General features: G+C 47.6%; 1 protein-coding gene across 2 annotated transcripts in view; it reads left to right on the forward strand.

Moving 5' to 3' along the window:
• Positions 1 to 22,738, forward strand: part of ASIC2 (acid sensing ion channel subunit 2) — a 1,201,082-nt gene that overhangs the window by 1,092,487 nt on the left and 85,857 nt on the right. For both annotated transcript variants that reach the window (XM_061140983.1, XM_061140982.1), the window contains exon 2: positions 12,049 to 12,199. In XM_061140983.1, the coding sequence (XP_060996966.1) occupies positions 12,049 to 12,199 (151 nt within the window). The remainder of the gene's footprint in view (positions 1 to 12,048; positions 12,200 to 22,738) is intronic.

Genomic DNA, 22,738 nt, shown 5'->3' on the forward strand with positions numbered 1-22,738 from the left:
AAATAAATAATTTTTTTAAGTCACCCTTAAAAAACAATACAGTAACTGGAAACTGGCCCTCTGCAAATGCACACAAGCTCAACAGGACTAAGGGTTAGAGCAGATACTACACAAGAGGACCTTGCATCCTGTTCATAGTCCCTCAAGAGCTGCATTCTGTAAATGGATGTGTGGGAATCAATGATGGCCTTAGAGCTGCTCTGCCTTCTTGACGGCCTGAGGCTGTTTTTCCTCCATTTCTACCCTGGCAACTGAGGGGAGTGTCCGTGTCTTATTTATCTTTGCATTCCCAGGATCTCACAGAGTATTTGACACATGATAGTAGTTCATTAGATGTTGAAAGAACAAAAGGACGCTTTGTCTTTCATTTTGAAAGCCCCTAATCATCTCAGGTCCTTTGATTCTTTGATACTAAGTCAAGGAACTGTAGTACCATGAAAATTATTCCCAGTCGCCTGGGAGTCGAGTCCACCAATCTGAGACAGAAAACAAAGGGATGGTCAGGAAATATTAACCCGATTTGAAAAACTCATGAATGGCAGAATTGGTACTTGGTTCCAAAGCTTATACTTGCTCTACCAGAGTGCAGAGCAGCAAGTCTAAGCAATTTTTAATACTTTATTATTTATTTTTGGCTGTGCTGGGTCTTTGTGGCTGTGCATGGACTTTCTCTAGTTGCGGTGAGCAGAGGCTACTCTTCATTGTGGTGCGAGGGCATCTCTTGTTGCAGGGCACGGGCTCCAGAGTGCATGGGCTCAGTAGTCACACACAGGCTCAGTTGCCCCCGTCATGTGGGATCTTCCCAGACCAGGGATCGAACACATATCCCCTGCACTGGCAGGTGAATTCTTAACCACTGGACTACCAGGGAAGTCCAGCAGTTTTTTTTTTTTTTTAGTATACAAAGTCCTTCTTCTGCCTGTGTCACCAACTACAGTCCCTTCTGCCTAAGCCCCCATAACTGTGCCCCTGAAGTTGTCCTCCAAACCTGCCCCAACTATCAGACATTGCCTTTTATTACAGAAACACTGTCACAATCAGCAGTACATTCTTCCTGCACAAGGAGGGCAAATAGGAGTCAACTCACTTGCCAACTCCAACAGTGGCAGCCAGAATTATTGGGCTGGAAAAAAAAAGAAAAAAAATTAAAAACTGTGAGACTCAGAGGGAAACAGTACTGTGATCCATTAGTTATTGTCTGCTATGGACCTAGGAAGGAGCGTGGTATCGTGCATGCTGTATATCTTCCAGCCAGGTCTTAATTCCACACGTTGGGAAAGCAATCTCACTGAACTGCCTCAAACCCTCTGCATTCGTGAATCTGCGATGCCTTTGAACATTCACAATGCAAGCTTTGCTACAGAAATTACATGCCGCTCAACCTCCAAGACCAGTGAGGGGGCAAAACTAGAAGACAGTGACATTCTCTGAGCAGTTTCTGGAGACGCTGAAATATGTTTTTAATGAGAAAATATGAAATCAGAAAGAATGTGGTATGAGGATTTTGTGCCATGTGGGTTGTTACCTATTTGACCTTTTCTTGATCAGATTTTAGAATCAGCCTGCCTTGGGACTGTTTTCAGCCCTAGCATTAATTGGAACATCTGCTTTTCTTCCGTAAACATCATAAACCATCATTTGGTTTTCACCCATGCATAGTTTCTAAGCAGACCTGTAGAATAATGTGAAATTAACTAGGAACACAATAGAACACATTTCTGATCCTTACCTTTCCCCTCCCCCATCCCACACCTGCTTCAGAAGGTGTGTAGTGAGGCAGCTGCAAGGAATGACCCATGTCTTATCTCCGGGTGGATCACACAGGTAGAAAACACAATGGGCTAGGAAGCCCACACAAGTCCCTGGGATAGAGGCTGGAAAAGTGGGGGAAAGGTGAAGTTCAGCTGAGCAGAAATACAAACTTCCTATAGAGGAATACCCTAGGAATGTTCCATCTGGGCACGGCCACAGGGAAACCAAGTGGGCATACATAAGTCCAGCAGGCAGCAGTCAGAAGTGGGAACAGGGCCGTAATCACAGGATCAGGCAAGCGGTTGTAAAAAGAACTTGTAATACAGACCAGAAACCCAGAAATCACATCGTGTAAGAGCTGAGATTTCAGAACTCAGGTGCAGAATCCCCACATTATCTTAGCTAATGTTACTAAGTGAGTACTCTGTCAAGTACTTAGCATCCATTATCTGGTAAGTGATCAGAACACAGACTAAGGTATGCCTCGCCACGGGGCTCTGCACCCCGAAAGAACCAAATGTGGCAGAACTCAGGGCTACTTCCAGTGTGTCTGGGCAGCTGCACCTTGAACACACCCTGCCTTCAGTAGGTTCTGTGCGGGAACTGGCGTGGGCTGCGGCAGCAGGGATCATGTCAGCAGGGTTAAGAAGGGGGGAATGGGGGCAGGAGAGGGACACGGTGATGGGCTGTGGGTGATTTGTGCCCACTCTTTCTCCTTCACTTTTTCTGTGCTTCTGCTCTCCCTCAAGGCAAGGAAGGCCTCCTGGGTCCTGCTCCCCACATCTGATAATAGCCAAGGGGATGGTCTTCGCAGTCAGCCTTGGCTCCCTAGGAACGTGCTCTTTCTATTAACCCACTTGCCGTGGCCCCATATCCCTATGGCTGGGCTTGGTGACCTTCTGGCAGTGGGCAGATCAGAGAGCCAGGCTTGGGGGGTCGGCAGGGGTCCTCGGAGACTGACACTGGTTTCCTTGAAAAGAACAAGATGCCAGCCTGTGTGTCTTAGTGATTATCAGTGAGCTAATAGCTAAGCGCCACTCTTCACTGTGCACAGTGTCTGGAACATAGTAGGTGTTCAGCCAGGATAACCTGACTCCAAGGTCTGTCCTTCCTGCCAGTCTCTTAGTAGAGCCCATTGTTGTCTGTCTAAGGGGTGGAAACAGAAGCGAGCTGGAGTGAAGGGCTGGTAGGTAGGGCTCAGCGGACATCACTGGCCTCCCTGACATCAGCATGCCCCTGTTAAGACCAGGAGCCAGCCTAAGGGATCTGTCTCAGCCTGCTAAATACTGCTGGGGTCAGCAGCCCTGCCTCTAGAAAGAATTCTGTATCAACCCCCACAATCCTCCCATCCCTACCCACCAGACAGCTTCTTTCTGAGCACTCCACCCGGGACCACTCTGCAGGACCACCTTCCCTACTAGGTGGTCCCTAAAGACTTGATGCTTCTCTGCATCCCCAACACCTGGGGTGGTGCTGGAACACAAGAGAGGTTCTGTAGATGTTCATGAGGCAACCTAATGGATGAGCCACAAATGTGGTCCCAGATGGAACAACATCTCAGATTCCATTTCTACAGGCAAATAGCAATGCTTTCACCTCCCCTGCCCCTTCGGGGCTTAGCCATGATACTGACCACAGGCAAGAAAGTTCTCTGCCTGGGCTGAAAACTTTTTTTTTCTACAAAGTGATTTCAGATCCATTATGACCTTTTTGATCTTTACAAGAATTCTAGTGGAAGTTACTCTTACCAGCATTTCCAGGATGAGGCATCAGGATTCAAAAAGAGGAAATGACTTCCCTGAATCAGGGCAGAGCCAGCGTTGGAAGCTGAGGCTCTCTGGTTCCCAGTTCCATGCTTGACTCTTTTCTTGCATCCAGACACCTGCCCATTAAGTGCCTACTGTGTGCCAGGCATGGGGCCAGGCACTGAGATGCCAGGGGTGAAAAGGACACAGCCCTTACTTCCCACAGGAGACAGACAGTGGAGGACCCCAGCAGAAAGAGCAACTAACCCGTCCTGAAGTCTCCCACCATCAAACCTCCATCACCCAGACTCCCCTCCCCACACCAGCCAAGCTGGTCCAACTTGAAAGGCTTCTAGCTCCCCCTAACTCGTTTCATACCTCCAAGTCAGGGCCAATTTGGGATGCTCACATGAGGGGTCAGGAGGGATTCATCGGTGAAGGTCTGGAACTTCAAATGGCCCTCCAGGCGCCTTCAAGTGGCCCTTCTGCCTCTGTGAGCCGATCTCCAGGGGAACATTTGCTCACAAAATGTGTGACTTGGAGAGCGCTCAGAGTCACCCCTTGCTCCCCTCTGTGCTGTTTTCCCAGCTGACAGACTGGCAGTCACCTGATGCTCTTTTCTTCTGTGTGGGGCTCACACATCTCTTCCAGTGTGGTCTAAAACTCTCTGGACAGTTGCCCAACAGAAAAGCCCCGGGCTGTGTTTCAGGCTTGGAGGAAGGAGACGGGAGGGTTTCTCAGTGAAACCAACACAGCATATGTCACGTCTCTGCATGGAGGGGAGGGGATGGGGGTCACAGGACCATATTACATGCTCAAATGATGCTAAGGGTTCTTTGAGCGACCCTTGCCTATAAAGGGAAAAGTCAGGTGAATCTCTCTCTAGCTGGAGGACCTTGGATAAGGACTTAGCCTCGCTGAACCTTAATTTCTCATCTACAGATTGGGGAGAATAACACCTACATCAGTGGGTCCTGTGAGCCCTAAAGGACAGAAGGTCTATAGGGGACTTCCCTGGTGGTCCAGTGGCTAAAGACTCCATGCTCCCAAAGCAGGGGGTCGCTGGTCAGGGAACTAGATCCCACATGCTGCAAATAAAGACCTCACACGCCACAAGGAAGATTGAAGATCCTGTATGCTACAACTAAGACCCAGTGCAGCCAAATTACTTAATTAATTGGTTAAATTATTATTAAGAAAGATAGAAGGAACATAAAGCGATCAGCACAGTGCCTGCCTCGTGGTAAACGCCCAGTGACTATACGTTCTCCTCTCCCCTCCGAAAAGGAACCCAAAGATGGATGATATTAATGATGTCCTAAAAGAGACTGTGGCCTCTTGGTTGGGATGAAGTGGTTGCCTAGGGGCTGCATTCTCTCATCTCCTTGGTTCCCAAGGACTCCACAGCCACACGGAGGTGCTTTCCTGGGTACTTGCTGAAATTGCCTTTTAAATCTCACCATGGGGTAAAAGCACAGTCAGGCATCTGTCCGAGGAGCATCATAGATGGCCAAAAATTCCTGTTGCAGGAAGAGATGAGTGAGTAAGCATTTTTCCTAATAAGATGCAGGCAGGCCTCGTCTTCCAGGAGCTGACCATCTAAAGCCCCCTCCTCATGCACGCATCCCTCTGCCGTACTTAATTCTCAAACATGTTCATTGACAACTTCAGAAAACAAATGGAAACCACCCCCACTGAAACTTTCATAGCTGATGGGAATATAAAACTATACAACCATTTTGGAAACAACTTGGCCATTTCTTAAATAGTTACAGACACACTTATGATGATACAATTCAGCCATTCAATTCCTAAGCACGTACTTAAGAGAAATGAAAACGTATCCATACAAAGACTGACCTATACCTGCTCATAGTAGCTTTATCTGTAATAGCCAACCCAATGTCTATCAATAGTTGAATGAATAAATCCTGGTATAGCTGTGCAATGGAATACCACACAGCAATGAAAAGGAATGAATTACTGATAACCTTCCACCCCTCCTTCCAAGAAAAGAAAACAAAAGGCAGCTTCATTTTGTTTACTGAAAGCCTGCTAACCCATTTAACAGACTGTTTTCCTCCCTCTGTGTGAAATGTGTTAAAGCAGGGTCCTCAACCTCTGGGATCTAATGCATGATGTTCTGAGGTGGAGCTAATGTAATAATAATAGAAATAATATGCACAATAAATGTAAGGCACTTGAATCATCCAGAAACCATGCACTCCCCTGCTTCCTGGAAAAGTTTTCTTCCAGAAAACTGGTCCCTGGTGCCAAAAAGCTTGAGGATTGCTGTGTTAGGAGATTTCAATAGAGAAAACCAGAGCAAACAAAACAGTGGGCTTTAGCATGTCCATTATTTTGAAAACAGCCAAACAAGAAATTTCAGCAAATCACTGGGAGGAAATTTCATTCAACTCAGCAGGGGGGAAAAGCTGAGTTTTAGAGGAGGTTTGGAGCAATAGGATTTCAAGGAGGAGACAAGGAAGCCACTGCCTCAGAAAAGCCCTAAAGGTCAGGATTAACGAAGGCTTGGAAGGTTTGAAGTTTGCAGGCCCAGTTGTGTGCTGGTAAGTGGACATTTCTACAGTCCTTAAGGGAGCTTATACATAATTTATTTTCTTAAGTAGGTCCATGTGTAGAAATGTTGTTTGCACTACTAATTGGGCCAGAAAACTGTGTCTTCAGGGATATCTGCTGTCCCTAACCTTTTCCACTGTGCATTTCCTGGACTCTAAGGCAGGCAGCCCCAACAGGTCACACCAAACCTGGATGCTGGTACCCAGGCCAGCAGGCACTGCTAATCTTTTTTATTCTTGGATGCAGGGCCCCAGGAAGGGGAGCTTAGCCAGCATCTCCAACCCCCATCATGAGCAAACAAAGGCTTTAGAGGAAGAGCACAGACCCAAACCCAGGTCAGATCTCAACTCTGCCCCCAATCTAGCTGTGTGACCCAGGGCAGGACACTCACCTCTCTGAGCCACGGGCAAAATGAGACATTTGGGCAAGAAGATTTTTTTATATCTATTTATTTATTTATTTGGCTGTGATAGGTCTTAGTTGTGGCACATAGGATCCTCATTGCATCAAGAGGAGCCTTTGGTTGTGGCGAGCAGGCTCTCTAATTGTGACCTGAGGGCTTCATTAGTTGCAGGGCTCAGGTTTCGTTGCCCCACAGCTTATGGGATCTTAGTTCCCCAATCAGGGATCAACCCCGTGTTCCCTGCATTGAAAGGAGGATTCTTAACCCCTGGACCACCAGGGAAATCCCCAAGAAGATTTGTGGTGTCTGTACTTCTCTGAGATTCTCCTGACTCTGAGATATAACCACCCCCCGCCACCATGGCCAGGCTCAAGACCCCCAGTGTTAGCAAGGAACCAATTTTACCAGTCTGCCGGGAACAGAGGAGCTGTAGCTACGAGGAAGCGGGGGCAAAGAACACAGGCAATGGAGTGAGGCAAAGATGACTTACACCCTGGATTCCCTACTTACCAGCTCTGTGACCTGGCTCAGCCTCTCTGGGCCTCAGTTTCCTTATCTGTAAGATGGGAGTGATAAGACCAAACTCATAAGGCTGCTGCCAAATATCAATGACAGCAGATAGAATGTGAGTGGTGCTCCACAGAGGGCAGCCAAGCCAGTCTGTGAGCTCAGGACTGTTCTAAGAGCTACTGGAAGGCACAGAGCCTCTCCCCATCCCCACATCCAGATTTCTTGGATTTAGATTGTGCCAAATATGAACAATTTATGCCAAAACACTGAATAACTTAGAAGTGGACAGGTTTCTAAAAACATACAGCCCACCAAAACCGAATCAAGAAGAAACGATTTGAACAGACCAATCACTAGAAGTGAAATAGAATCTGTAATTAAAAAAAAAAAAAGACCTCCCTGCAAACAAAAGTCCAGGGCTAGACAGCTTCACTGGGGAATTCTACCAAACATACAAAGAAGAACTTATACCGATCTTTCTCAAAATCTTTGTTTAATTTTTATCTTTATTTATTTATTTGGCTGTGCAGGTCTCAGCGGTGGTGCACGGGATCTTCACTATTCCTTGCAGCACGCAGGATCTTTAGATGCGGCATTCAGGATCTTTTCACTGTGGCATGCCAACTCTTAGTTGTGTCTAGTTCCCTGACCAGGGACTGAATCTGGGCTCCCTGCATTGAGAGCTCAGAGTCTCAGCCACTGGACCATCAGGGAAGTCCCTCAAACTCTTCCAGAAGACTGAGTAGGAAGGATCACTCCCAAAGTCATTCTATGACTTTGAAGCCACCATCACCCTGATACCAAAATCAGACACAGACACTACCAAGAGAAAAAAAGTACCGGCTAAAGCATGCTAACTTCAGACTATGATGGCTGTCCACTGCACCAGTAACTGTTTGCAGTTCCATCCAAAAGTAGATTTCAAAGTGGATTATGTGCATCAAAGCATTGCCCTCTCTTACAGAACTCTGTGGCTCCAGTAATCTCATTGGCTGCCCTGGGCTTTTAGCAACAGGCTTAACATTATTAAGGAATAAGCAGTCAGTGGCACATGATGGTTTCCATCCCCTGTAACTACTTCAAAATGAGCTCGGTGGGACTTCCCTGGGGGTCCAGTGGTTAAAATTCCACCTTCCAATGCAGCAGACACAGTGTGATCCCTGGTCAAGGAACTAAGATCCGCATGCCTGGGACAACTAAGCCCAACATGCCACAACTAGAGAGCCTGAGAGCTGCAATGAAGACCCATGCGGCCAAAAAGCAACAACAGCAACAGAGAGAGAGAGATGAGTTTGGTATTACTGAGTCACAATCAGAGAGGACAGGCCCCCTCAACACCCCCCATTCTTCAGTTCATCACTGACCTCCCCCCATAACTCAAATAACTTCTCTCACTTCTGCTGAAAAGGACCTAGTATGGATCCATACCTCTTAAAGATGTCTATTATGTAATCTTCCAAACAAATCCACTTGCATTCCCTCATTTAGATGTTACAACCATGTGGCAAGGTTATCTTTGCTCAATTTGCAAACATGAAAACTGACATTGGAAAAAGATGTCGTGTTCAAGGCCACAGACTTGACAAATAATGAGCAAGGTGCTCTGATGCCTTTCTGTCTGGCTCAAAATCTCAGGATTCCTCCCTTGGAACTTCCTTGGTGGTAAAGTCACACCCATGAGTCCCGGCTCTACGACCTACCTCTTCACTAAGTCTCAGTCTTCCCAGCTGTAAAATGGGCATGTGACAATAAGACGCCTTCCCATCAGGGTAGTTGGGACCATAATTAGCAAAAAGATAGTTCCTCTGAAAATGCCAAGCAGGAGCCAGCACAGAGTAGATGCTCAGGAATTTTTAGTCTCCTTCCCTCCAACTTCATGGGGCCATTGAGCAAGTTGAAGCTGTAAGTGTCATCTCTCAACTGTAACACGCAGTGAGCAATGAAAATGATGGTCATGGGGTCCATCTTTAACTCAGGCTTCCCCCCACCCCCCACCCCTGTCACTCCTGCAGGTCCAGGTTTGATATATGCACCATTAATTCCTACAAAAGGATCTAACTAAGAGCAGTTCTTGATTCTTAGCAACCTTGCAAATTCAGCCCTGCCATCCCAGATGAGGCTGTCAGGGCTTACCAGGAGAGCAGAGGAGTGCCTCGGAGAATGGCAGGCCTGAAGAAGCAGCGAGCTCTGGCCTGACAGTCTAGACTTAAATAAATTGTCTTTTGTGGCTGGGGGCGATAAGGCCTATGTTTGAAGCCAGTTACTCTTACACGTCATTATGCACGGCAACGGGGAAGGAGAGCGGCATCTTGTCCCGAGTTTGTAGCAAAACTGCGCTGTGGGTAAATAGCTCTCAGCCTTTGATGTTGAGCAAAGAGGAAAATGATCCTCTCCGAGAAGCGAGGCAGGAGAGGTGGGCTGGCTCGGTGCAGTCAGGGCGGCCGGTGGAGAAGTGTAGTCCGTGCGCGCCTGCCTGGCTCGGAGCCCCTTCTTCTGCCCCCACGAAGGCAAACTGTCTCTCCTCTAATACCCCCCAGGAGAAGCAAGCAAAAACGCTCAGGAACAATTAAGCTCGAAGCTGAGAAGACCAGAGCAGAGAAAGGGAGGGGAGGGGAGTGGAACAAGAGATCAGGTGTGAGTTCCCGCCAGAACTAGCAAGGCTGGCCAACACTTAAGGGCGCCTCCCAGATGTGGGCGAGGGAATGGGAGTAGCAACCCCTTGAACCCCATTCATTCATTCATCCAACAAAACAGACCCAGCCCCCACCCTCTCCAACAAACAGTCTATAAATCACCATCTAATTATATACTTTGATGTGCACTAAAAAGCAGCGGTCCCCAACCATTTTGGCACAAGAGACCGGTTTCATGGAAGACAGTTTTTCCACGGACTGGGGTGGACGCGGGGTGGGGTTGGGAGGAGGGGGTGTCGGGATGTTTTCAAGATGATTCAAGTGTATTAAATTTATTATGCCCCACTGATCTGATCTGACAGGCGGTGGAGCTCAAGTGGTAAAGCAAGGGAGAGAAGGAGTGAGTGCTAAGTCACTTCAGTTGTGTCTGAGTCTTTGGGACCCCATGGACTATAGCCCACCAGGCTCCTCTGTCCATGGGATTCTCCAGGCAAGAATCCTGGAGTGGGTTGTCATGCCCTCCTGTAGGGGATCTTCCCAACCCAGGGATCGAGTGCGCATCTCTTACATCATGTGCATTGGCAGGCTGGTTCTTTACCACCAGTGCCACCTGGGAAGCCCAAGGGATGGGGAGAGACTGTAAATACAGATGAAGCTTCCATCTCCCCACTCACCTCCTGCCATGCAGCCGGGTTCCTAACAGGTCATGGACCAGTACTGGCCCATGGCCAGGGCGTTGGGGACCCTGGCTATAAAGGGAAATACTGGGAGAGCAGGGCTTGTATACCTCTTTACAGTCTCCATAATCCTTGCATGTAGTAGGAGCTCATGCATATGACTATTGATTGGCTGATGGAAAAAGCAAGGCAGAGAGGAGCAGTATAAGGCTCAGAAACATCCCAATGACAAAGACAACATGCCCCAAAAGATCATGTGTGTTAGAACCAGACAGATGAGGCTTTGAATCTCAACTTTTCTACTTAATAGCTGTGTGACCTTGAGCAAGTTGCTTAACCTCTCTGGGCTGTGGTTTTCTCCTCTGCACAATGGAAACAACAATATCCACCTGTGGTTACTGTTGCATGTGATAGCTGCCCTGGTGAAGGAGCAAGGCGGGAAAGTGAGGAAGGATGTTATACAACTTGGTCCTTGAGCTTGGGATGGCATCCTGGAGGAGGCAGTGGATTGATTCAGTCTTGGAGAATGGACAGAAGTTGCCCAGGCAGATAAAGGAACAAGAGCCGTTACCAGTAGAGGAAGCAGCAAAGTAGAAAGCCACAAGTAGGCGAACCAGCAGGGCACCTCCAGAGGTGCCAGAGTTGTTTAATGTAGCTCCACCCACCCACCCACTCACGTATTCATTCACTTGTCCACTTGACATATATTTCTGGAATACCCCCAGGTGCCAGGCCCTAAGCTAGCCACCAGGGGTAGATTCCTCAGTGAACATGCAGAGGTAACCACCGAACCCATGAGCTTGTCTTCCAGTGGATTCCCATGGACTCAGATGGGAAGAGGAGGATGGAGCAGACAGAGAGAGCATCATAGAAGGCTGAGTGTGGAGGGTGGGCCTGGATCTTATTCTCAGGGGGATGGGCAGCCCTGATGGATTTTAACCACAGGATTAATATAATCAGGTTTGCATTTCTGAAGGAGTGAGCCACGATTCACTTAGAGGATGGGCTGGAGAAGGTTGTCTGGAATCCAGCAGTCTAGCTAAGAAACTGCAGCAGCCCAAGCAAGAAATGATGGAGGTCATTATGTTAAAGCCGTGCCGAAGAGAGAAGGCAAAAGTCAAGTTGGATGCAGAGATAGTGTTGATGGGCCCTGCCAGTTGACTGGACGTGGGGTGAGAAAGAGGAAGAGGGGACACCCACTCTGAGGGTCTGGTCTGAGCCCCTGGGCAGGTGGCAATGCTATTCCCCAGGACACAGTGCACAGAAGAACCGTCCGGTGGGGTGCAGACGCTGAGGAAACCTTGATCCCATTGGGACGTGCTGGCAGTCGGGTGTCTATGGGCCATGCAGAAATCATGCGTATCAGGCAGTTGGATCAGCGTGTCTGGAGCCCAAGAGAAAGCTCAGGGCTGGAGGCACAGAATACAGGATAGAAAGCATACAGACAATGATTGACACTTGAAAGTGGACATGGCTCCCCCCGCCCCCTGGCCCCGCCCCCAGAGAAGGATTAACAGAGGGAGAAGAGACCAGACCCCATGGCAACAAACCCCAAAGGGTGTCCAGATGTGTTCTTCGATGCCAAAATCCAGCCCATTAACCGGGGGTGAGGTTTATCGTGGTCCCCAAGAGGGTTGGCTGTGACGGGCTGTGGGGACACTGGCCTGCTGTCGGATTTCTGGGGTTCCCAGTCTGCCTGGAGCCCAGTCCAAAGTCACCCACGTGCTTCTTTCTCTTCTCTCCCTCAGGTGTTTACAAAATATGGGAAGTGTTACATGTTTAACTCAGGCGAGGACGGCAAGCCTCTGCTCACCACGGTCAAGGGGGGGACAGGCAATGGGCTGGAGATCATGCTGGACATTCAGCAGGATGAGTACCTGCCCATCTGGGGCGAGACAGGTGAGCCGGGCCGGGGGCCGGGGCCGGGGGTGATGGCGGACGGGTGCGGCCCCCAGGGGACCTTTGCCTGGAGCGGGTTAGCTTGGCCCACCCGGTGAAGGGCTGCTCTCCATCAAGGGGTGGGTGACATGCTGGTGAATGGGAAGGATGTCCCGGCACAAACTATGATGCCCTGAGTTTTCCTTGGATTTCACTAGGTGGGAGGGGGCCGGGGATGGGGATACTGGAAAGGGAAGGTGGGTAGGGTGAGAGGAGGCGCGGAGGAAGGCTTGAATTAGCAAGTTCGGTTGGGGCGATGGGTGGCGCAATTTCAGGAGAAGAGGAAGTGATGGATCAGCCCCTTCCTCTTCCACCATCTTGAATATCCCAGCTCGGCTACAGGGCCCAGTGGAAAGGAAAGCAGATTTCTACCGCTGGGGGAAGGTGGAGGGGCTGCTGGAAAATGGAAGGGCACAGACTCAGCCTGCGTGAGCCCATGGGGACCCCGGGTATACAAGTCCCAAAGCTCATTTCATGCATCCAATTATTCGTTTATTTATTCAGCAAACTATTCATAAGCCACATATGCTATCTCAGGCTTTACACCAAAATAAGGATATTAAATTGAAAAAAGACCAAGCCCTTGATTACAGCCTAGAAGAGGAGACACACAGACCACTGGGACCTGAGGGTCCCCGGTGCTGGGGTGAGATGACAGCCTTCACCTGGGATGTGGGAGGGTGCAGGGAAAGCATTGCAGGGCATGGGGTCCTTGCCTGAAGTCTTGAGATTATCATGACTCATACATGAGAGGTGTGCAGGAAGGACAGGGAAGGCACTGTGATGATGGAGCGGAAGTTGGAATGATATGGGGGGGGTGGCCTAGGGATGCCGGCAGCCTCTAGATCTCACCAAGAGAAGTGAAGAGGTGCCCAAGCGTGGGACCCTAAATGCCAAGAGAGATTCACATAACCCTCGGTTCATGGACCAAAGACGGGGAGGAAGAGGAAGTCTAGAGATGGGCCTGAGAGGACCCACAGGGAGGGTTGAAGGGTGAACAGATTCCAGCAGGAAGGAGGCCTGGGCCCTCAGGTTGGAGGTGAGGAGGGGGTGAAGGTCACACGCCCACCCTCATTTCTTGCAGCCCAGCCTCCATCCCGTGATTCCCACAGCAGTTCCCTCAGCCCCATCCTGAGGTCTGGCTCTCCCCAGTCCCAGGCCTTCCAGGCTTCTGAGGGCAGCGAGGGCCTCCACCCTGGGAGGACAGACCACAAGCCCAGAGCTCTCTCCCGCCCACCGCACCCCGTCTCCAGGCTCCCCGCCTCTGAGCGCCCCTCAGGGCATGTTGTGGTCACTCCTGCTCCTGAAGAGTGAAATGGCCTCACAAGCATCACCCACTCACATGGATCCAGTACCGTCTCTGGGAGCTCACCTCAGGCTCCAGCCCTCTGCCAAGCAGACACTTAGTCGAATCCATCCACTTCCCTAAATTCAGGGTCCCCACTGCCTTCTTGCCTGGAGAATCCCTGTGGACAGAGGAGCCCGGTGGGCTACAGTCCATGGGGTCCCAAAGAGTCAGACACGACTGAGCGACTAAGCACTGCCCTCCAGCAAACAGATAAAGAAATGTGTTAGTGCTAAGCTCTGGAAAAGGGCCCACAGAGGCTGGGTTTCCAGAACATCCTTCAGGGCAGCCTGTGTTCTGTGACCTGGGGCCCAAAGACAACCCTGCGTCCTGGGAGCTGGGACCAGGTCCCCAAGACCTGGTCCTCTACCTTGCAGACACAGGAACATATTTGTTTATTGAACTTCTTGTGGAAAAGGAGAGAAATAAAAAATGAATCCTGGAGGGACGTCCCTGCTGAGCCACTGGTTAAAAATCCGCCTGCCATTGCAAGGGACACAGGTTCAGTCTCTGGTTCGGGAAGATCCCACATGCTGAGGGGCAACTAAACCTGTGCACCACAACTACTAAAGCCTGTGCACCCTAGAACCCAAGCTTTGCAACAAAAGAAGCCACCTCAATGAGAAGCCTGCACAATTAGAGAGTAGCCCCTGCCCGCCACAACTAGAGAAAGCCCACGCATGGCAGCAAAGACCCAACACAGCCAAAAACTAAATTAAAAAAAAAAAGAATCCTGGAGACCCCTTACCTACAGCCTGACCAACAGTCAGTTATATCCTCCCAGTGTAATGTTGGATTTCTCACCTGTTACCATGAGTCAGGAGCCAAAGCACATGTATAGACACACACGCACACACACATTGGCACACACACACACTCGCAAGGCAGGCAGCCTCATTCCCAGACATCCTCACCCAGCACGGCTCCCTGCAGGGTCACCTGGGGTCTGCACACTGGCCACTGATGGTCTGGGCTCCAACCTCAGGGTCTTTCCCAGGGAATTTGCATTCTGCCCCCTGAAGCCGTGGATGGTCTGAGCAGGAAAGAACCTGAGACTATCTATTCCAGACACAAACACACACACACACACACACCCCTGCATGCCTGTTCTACAGAGGCCTGGTGGGAAGCAGTGATGGACTGACAGTCACATGGTGAATCTGTGGCCAAGCCAGGACTACACTGACCCAAGCTTCTTGACCAGCCATCAGCCCTCATGGACCATGAGCTATATCCATTCAAGACAAATCCATAATCGTGGTTAAGGACCTACTATGAGCCTAACACCTAGGCAGGACACGGTCGGACTACAGAAGACACAGGACAAAGTCCCTGCCTTTCAAGCTACTATCGGGAACCAGAGCTGCACACAGAATCCAGAAGAAGTTCCAGGCTCCCTCCTGCCAGCAGAGTGAGTGAGAGTTGTCCCTAGTGAGACACCAGCACTTGTCACTCAAAGCATGTCCTCTGAGGTTGGATAATTCAGGGCGTGAAGGAGAAGGGCTTGAAAGCAGGACAGAAGCCAGAAGAAATTAGTTAGAGAAGAAACTGGTCATTGCCGTCCAACAGGACTTTCTACAACGCTATCTGTGCTGTCCTATGTGGTAGCTACACTGAGCCTTTGATATGTGATCAGTGAGGAACTGAATTTTTATTATCATTGGATGTATATTCATTTAAATCGCCACAGGGGGCTAGTGGCCGCCATATTGGAGAGCACAGCTTCAGAAGCTCTGGTTGACTTGAAGTTTTGCCTTTGCAGCCACCCCGCATTCCTCTGGGGCCATAAGCACCCTCCCTCCCGGCCTTCCCCTCATGTTGAGCAATAGGAAGGGCTCCTTATCTCCATTTGCCAGGGATGAAGGCTGAGGTTAGGCGACTTCACCCAGGCCACCCAGCCATGCCTCCTGAATCCCCACACCCAGACTTCCTCCACAGTACCTTTCTTCAGGCTGAGAAATCACTGTGTCATGAGCATTTCTTGGAGACTCTGGTCACCTCAAAACTGCTTGTGTCCTGAGCTGGTGGAGGGTGAGCCTCACGTGGGTGGAATTGAGGTCCACACACCTGCTGAAGGACAAGAGGGGGGCTCTGGTGAGTGAGGATATTTGTCCTTAAGGCCACCTGAGGAGGTGCGGCCACACTCTGCTTTTCGGTCATTGTTCCCAAAGACTGAGGGGATGGCCAAGCCTCATCCCACCTTGGGCTTTGGGAGGGAGCCGCCTTCCTGACCTGCCAAGCCAGGTGGCCCCACGGATGCCACCTTGCCTCCTTGACCTTTCCAATTCCCCTCAATCCCCAGGAAAAGGAACCTGAGTCCTTAGAGGAGAGAGATGGGTGACGACGGAGGAGAAAGGGGTGGAAAGCTGGCTGTTGAGGGAGTGACCACAGACAGCTTGATGACAGAGGCAGAGCAGTAGGACAGGGAAGTAACTTTATACAGTCAGACCCATGATCGAACCCCCAGCCCTGCCTTTACCAGCAGATCAGATGAGCACTCTCTGCAAACTCGAAACAGTCAAAGGTTGATAATGACAACCAGTAGATAGGAGGATGGTCAGACCATCCCAGAGGCAGAGACTGTTCCAAATATTCTATACCGACACAAGGGTCCTGGAGCACTTTATCCTCTGGACATCTCATTCTCCAAGCGGAGCCTCTGACACATTCTTGCTTCACTTCTCAGAAATTTCAGGAAGCACTGAGGGAGCCATGCTTCTGAGTATAACTCTGACCTACAGGGAGGACCTTTGGTGCCAAAGCATGAACAAGGAAAAGGCATCTACTTTGGGTGGACCCAGCCCTATGGACTCATGCTTAGCAAGTAGAAAGTGACTATGAAATCGATCAAAAATGTCCTTCCCCCCAGTCTGACAATGCCTCCTTGGTCAAACACCCTTGTGGAAGGCACCCTGGAAATACGCCACTTTAAAGAAGGGAGGCTTAGTCACACATGGACCTTGACAGCATGCCCCCAAATCCTGAGTTTGGATGTTACATGTTACAGGGATAAAAATGATCTGGAGAACCCTGGTTAGGCAGAGTTAAACACATTAATTCAGGGCAGGGATTCTCTATATGTCACATTATGAATCTCCAAGATAGAAATGTTGCATAAAGCATTTATTTCCCCAATGCTTTTGACCGTGGAAAATCTTCTTTTTTATGGAGGACCTCACAAAATAGAAAAAGGACTGAAAAGCTGTCCTAGGCTACAGAAGTGCAGATTTCACGACCAGCATTTTGCTAAAGGAAATTAAATTGAAGGCAGGTGGGAGGTTGTTAAAAATGAAACTCTGTGTAGATGCCTCTGAGTAACTTCAAAGATAAAAGGAATAAGCAGTGGGTTATCTAGGCTGCACATGAGAAAACCCAGATTCAGAGAAGCTTGGGCATAAAAGAATTGTATTACCCCTGGAATCCAAGGCAAGCTTCAACAACCCAGCGGCAGGAAGGCAAGGGGGCAGCGTGAGGAACAAGTGGAAACGAGGCCACCCGCCGCCTTGGTCTTTCCCCCCTTCTTTCCCTCTCCTCTCTCTGATTTGCTTTTTTCTCTCTCACTAGAGACAGGGTTTCTCCACATGTGTATCTTTTCACACAGAGCTCCCAACAGATTTATATTTTTTCACATCCTAGCATCAGGGACAGGCCGCGCTGACTCTCTCATGCTCTCTTAAAAACAAAAAAACAAGAAAGGGACTCATTGGCCTGGCCCAGTCAGGTGCTCTCCCCTGGGCCAATCAGTGACCAGTGGGTGTGTCTATGGAAGGACTAGGACCCGTCCCGTCCCGGGTTCCCGGAGCCAGTCCTGCGAACGGCCCTCCTCAGGGAGGTAGGGGTGAAGCATGTGAATGGCTTACATCTGCGCAGACTGGATCCGTGTGCTGGGAGCTCGCTGATGGACGCGCATTCTAGATAGATAGGCTGAAAAGTTACCGCCTTCATTCAAGCTGATGTAGAATGCACTTTTCAAATTGTTAATGTGCTTTAATATTTTCTTTTTTTATTTTCTCTTTTTTAAACTTTTTGTATTATATATAGTTTTATATTATAAATATAGTTTTATATAAATATTTATATAATATTTATAATATATATAGTATTATATATATATAGTTTTATATTATATATATAGTTGATTAACAATGTTGTGATAGCTTCAGGTGTCCGGCAAAGTGATTCTGTTATACATACATATATGTCTATTCTTTTTAAAATTCTTTTCCCATTTAGGTTGCTATATAATGCTGAGCAGAGTTCCCTGTGCTATGCAGTAGGTCCCTGTTGAGAATACACTTTTTAAAGGAATTTTTTTTTATGGCGACCATTTTAAAAATCATTATTGAATTTCTTACAGTATTGCTTCTGTTTTATGTTTTGGTGTTTTGGCCACAAGGCATGTGGGATCTTAGTTTCCCCAGACCAGGGATCAAACCCGCACCCCCCTGCGTTGGAAGATGAAGTCTTGACTGTTAATACTAGACAACCAGGGAAGTTCTGAAAACACACTTTTTAATCAAGTAAACTCTGCCTTGATGTCCCCAAATCCTAGTGTTGGGGAAAAATGAATTTGACATTATATTTTTAAGCATAGAAGTTATTTTGAGAGTCCATGCTCTAATAGAATCAATACCTTGCCCCTTATCATCTCCCCAGCCTCATGTCCTCCTACTCGGCCCCTTGTTCACGTAGCTGTAGCCACTCTGACTCCCCATGACTCTCTGTGAGTCCCTCAAAGCTTCCCATGAGCACCTGCATCCTCCATTCCCTCTGCCTAGATTCCCTGCTCAGACCATGTGGCTCATGGCCTCACCTCTGTCAAGCCTTGCTGGGATCTCACCTCCCCTCACTGCGCTATTTAAAATTGCACTCCACCACATTCCTCACCCCTCCTTATCTGTTCTGCTTGTCCTTTGTTCCATGTCTTGGGTCATCTTCAAGTATGCCACATGAGTTACTTATTTACTAATATTTTCAGTTGTGAATCTGTCTCTATTGAAACACAGGCTCCAAAAGGTTAGGGATCTTGGACTGTCTGGCTCACTGACATATACCAGGGCAATAGCTAGCTGTTGATACATTTGTTGAGACAGAGAAAATATTGTCTCTTTCACTGCCAGAATTTTTTTTTTTTTTACCACTGAGCCACCAGTAGCTACCTCTTGCCATGAACATTCCATCCCATGAATCCTCAAAGTGACCCTCCAAACAAGGTATAGTCTCCATTGAAAAATAAAGAAGCTGGAGCCTGGAGAGGCTGAGGAAGCTCCCCAAGAACAGACTCCTTGCTAAGCAGTTGAACCCAGCTGAAAACCCACTTATGGGCCCGAAAGTAAGTCTCCTTCCACTGCACTCCTTTAAAACTCAAAAAGTGATTGTAAAGGCACTGCCATAAAAATATCTCAGAAAAAAACATTTCAGTGACATCTTTGGAGACAGAATGGCATATAATGATAGGTCTGTCGCTGTTCTCCCTTTCTGTTTTTTTCCTCTTTTTTTTTTCCATAGCAGAATCCTTGTATTGAACAAAAGCTTTAGTACAGCCCCAATATATAAAGCAGATAAAGGAAGAGCTGCTCTGGTTCAACTGGAGATGGGGCCACCAGTTTGATTTCTCCATGCTCCACTGTGGCCGACCCTGAGACTTCATGAGGAACCCAATTTGAAAACCATTGAATAAGTGGGACTTCTCTGGTCCAGGGGTTAAGATGGTGCTTTCAATCCCTGATCGAGGAACTAAGACCCCATGTACCATGAGGCATGGCAAAATAAAAATAAAAGTAAATCTTATTTTAAAAAAAAAAAAAGGCTAAATGGGCAGCTGATGCTGTTGGGAATGAAAAGCACCCATTGGTCCTATGGCTTGTGTACATCCTAGGATCAGTTCTACCTCTGTCCCTCTTCTCCTGGAACAGTGAAAGGAGCCCATGATGTGCCCACTGAGCCTCAGGGATGATGGTCTAAACTTCTGATTGGACACAGTGGAATGAACTGTGTATGAATGAAATATGTATGGAGGCTCCCTCCCAAATCTCTCCTAAATGGCAATCAAGAATTCTTTTTTTCAAGTATAAACCCACAAGGCCAAAGAAGATGGGAAAGAAGATAACAGTAGGTGTCAGCAAGTTTATGGAAAATGGAGAGCAGATGTTAATTGACTGGGCAGAGCAGACAAGGCTGAAAGATCGGGATCTGCACAGGGAAACCAATTAAAGCCAAACAGTTCTCTCCATAGACACTCCTCCCCTTCCTTGAGAAAGGATGGGGATTGGAGGCATCAGATGTTGCAGACAATGAGGATGAGAGGTGCAGCTAAAACTAGGAAGATTAGTTAGAAGTCTGTGAAAGAAGTTGTGCAACCAAATAGCTCTCTACACCCAAGCAAAAAATCAGATTGAAAAATAGATAGGCTCAGGACTTCCCTGGTGGTCCAGTAGTTCAGAGTCTGCCTTGCAATGCAGGAGACATGGGTTGGATCCCTGGTCAGGGAACTAAGATCCCACATGCCAGGGAGCAACTAGGCCCTCATGTCTCAACTAGAGAGTCCGTGCACTGCAACAAAAGATAGTGCACTTGGCAACAAAGAGCCCCTTGCCACAACTAAGACCCACTGCAGCCAACTAAATGAATGAACAAGTAAATTCACTTTAAAAAAGAAACAGATAGGCTCTCTGGACTGGGGGAAACCAGACTTTTGGACTCTGTGGAAGAAGGCAAGGGTGGGATGATTTGAGAGAATAGCATTGAAACATGTATATTACCATGTGTGAAATAGATCACCAGTCCAGGTTCGATGCATGAGACAGGGCGCTCAGGGCTGGTGCACTGGGACGACCCTGAGGGATGGGATGGGGAGGGAGGTGGGAGGGGGGTTCAGGATCAGGGACATATGTACACCCATGGCTGATTCATGTCAATGTATGGCAGAAACCAGTACAATAGTGTAGCGTAATGAGCCTCCAATTAAAATAGATTATTTTTTTAAAAAAAAAGAAAAAACAGAACTAATTTTAAGAAAGGGAAAAAAAAATAAAACTGAGGGCATGAGTGAGATGCTGTATAGAAACCAGGGAGATAAGGTGAGCTTCTGCATCCTGAGTAATGAGACCCTCGGTCAGACTAATCTACCCCTCCCACCCCGTAACCAGAAGCCTGGAGACACTGACAAGCTCAAGAGAAAATATCCACAGAGAATGACAGTCAGCAGTCCCCATACAAACAGTTAGATCATCCTAGGGTGAAATCCCCTGGTAAGTCCTCCCACATACAAAGAACACTGTCCAGACACTAAATACTTCTTAATGATGAATGGAGAGTCAAAAAGTCAAGCACTTGAGAGAAGTCGCTTAACAGAAAGGGGCTTCTCAGGTGGCACAGTGGAAAAGAATCTGCTTGCCAATGCAGGAGGTGTGAGTTCGATCCCCAGATCAGGAAGATCCCCTAGAGAAGGAAATGGCAACCCACTCCAATATTCTTGCCTGGGAAATCCCATGGACAGAGGAGCCTGGTGGACTACAGTCTACAGGGTTGCAGAGTTGGACACGACTGAGTGACTGAGCCTGCACACACACCAACAGGAAAGGAATCAAAACCAAACAAACAAAAAGGAAACTTTGAGGAAATAGAGATAATGGTTAATGGCATGAGTTCTAGAGCCTTGGTTCAAATCCCAGCTATTCAGCTTACCAGCTGTGTGACCTCAGACAAGTTACTTAGCCTCTCTGTGCCTCAGTTCCATTATCTCTAAAATGAGAATAATATTATTATCTATTCTTTAAGGCTGTTAGGAAGGTGGAAATGAGTTTATATTTTTGTCGAACACTTAGCAAAGTGCCTGAATAATATTAGGCACTATATATGTGTTTAATAAATAAAAAATAAATGCAGAGAGCAGAAGGAAACATCAAAACATTTTAATTAAAATTCTCAAGAGGTTAGAGATGATACTGCATTCATAAACACTAGCTATTAAAATTGGATGCTATTAAAAAGTAACATCCAAAGAAAAAAAATTTTTTTAACCTACTGAAAATTAAAAATATGATTGCAAACATTTTTTTAAACCCACAGAAGGATTGGAATTGAGGAAATTGCCTGAAAAGTAAAATAAAAAAGACAAACAGATGGAAAATGGGAGAGGAAAAAAAATGCAAAAATGAGAAAGCAAACCCAGAAAGCTCAACATCCTACAACTAAGATTTCTAGAATTACAAAAGTGAGAGAGTGGAGAAGAAGATGTTGCCAAAGAAATAAAATAAGAAAAATTCCCAACTGACCCACACAATTTTCCATAGTGAAAGAATTCACTAAGTCCTGTCTGCAATAAGTGGCAAGAGAACCAGACCAAGATGCATCCTTGCAAAATTCAGGCTCACAAAGAGAACGTTTTTAAAGGTTCTGGAGAGAAAAAAGCCAGTCAAATACCTAGAATCTAAAATTAGAATTGACTTCTCAATGCATGCAGTAGAAGCCAGAAGACAATATAGCAGAATGTCTTCAAATTTGGGGCAGGGCCCAGAGAGCAGGAATCTTTCTTGTCTAAGAGAGAACTGTATATCCAGCAACCTAAAAATTAAGTAAGGGTAGAATTTGGTTTCAAATATATTTGATATATCAAGAGTAGAACATTTAATTTCTGCTTCTCTTAAGGGCTTCCCTGATGGCTCAGATGGTGACGAATCTGCCTGCAATGCTGAAGACCCAGGTTCTATCCCTGGGTCAAGAAGATCTCCTGGAGAAGGGAATGGCAACCCACTCCAGTATTCTTGCCTGGAGAATTCCATGGACAGAAGAACCTGATGGGCTACGGTCCATGGGGTCGCAGAGAGTCTGACACGACTGGTCGATTAACACTTTGGGTTCCCTGTTGGCTCAGATGGTAAAGAATTCACCTGCAATGTAGGAGACCTGGGTTTTGTCTCTGGATCAGAAAGATATGTTACAGTATTATCAACCATAGTCACCATGTTTTACATAAAATCTTCTGACCCTAGACATCTTATAACTGAAAGTTTGTACACTTTGTACACTTTTACTACCCTCTTCATTCCACACACCCCCAGCCTTTGGCAACCACTTTTCTGCTCTTTCTATGAGTTTGATCTTTTTTTTTTTTTTTTCCATTTCTGCTATAGGTACAAGCCAAACAAAACAAA

Source organism: Dama dama, chromosome 5, assembly GCF_033118175.1.
Source record: "Dama dama isolate Ldn47 chromosome 5, ASM3311817v1, whole genome shotgun sequence".
Taxonomy (NCBI): domain Eukaryota; kingdom Metazoa; phylum Chordata; class Mammalia; order Artiodactyla; family Cervidae; genus Dama; species Dama dama.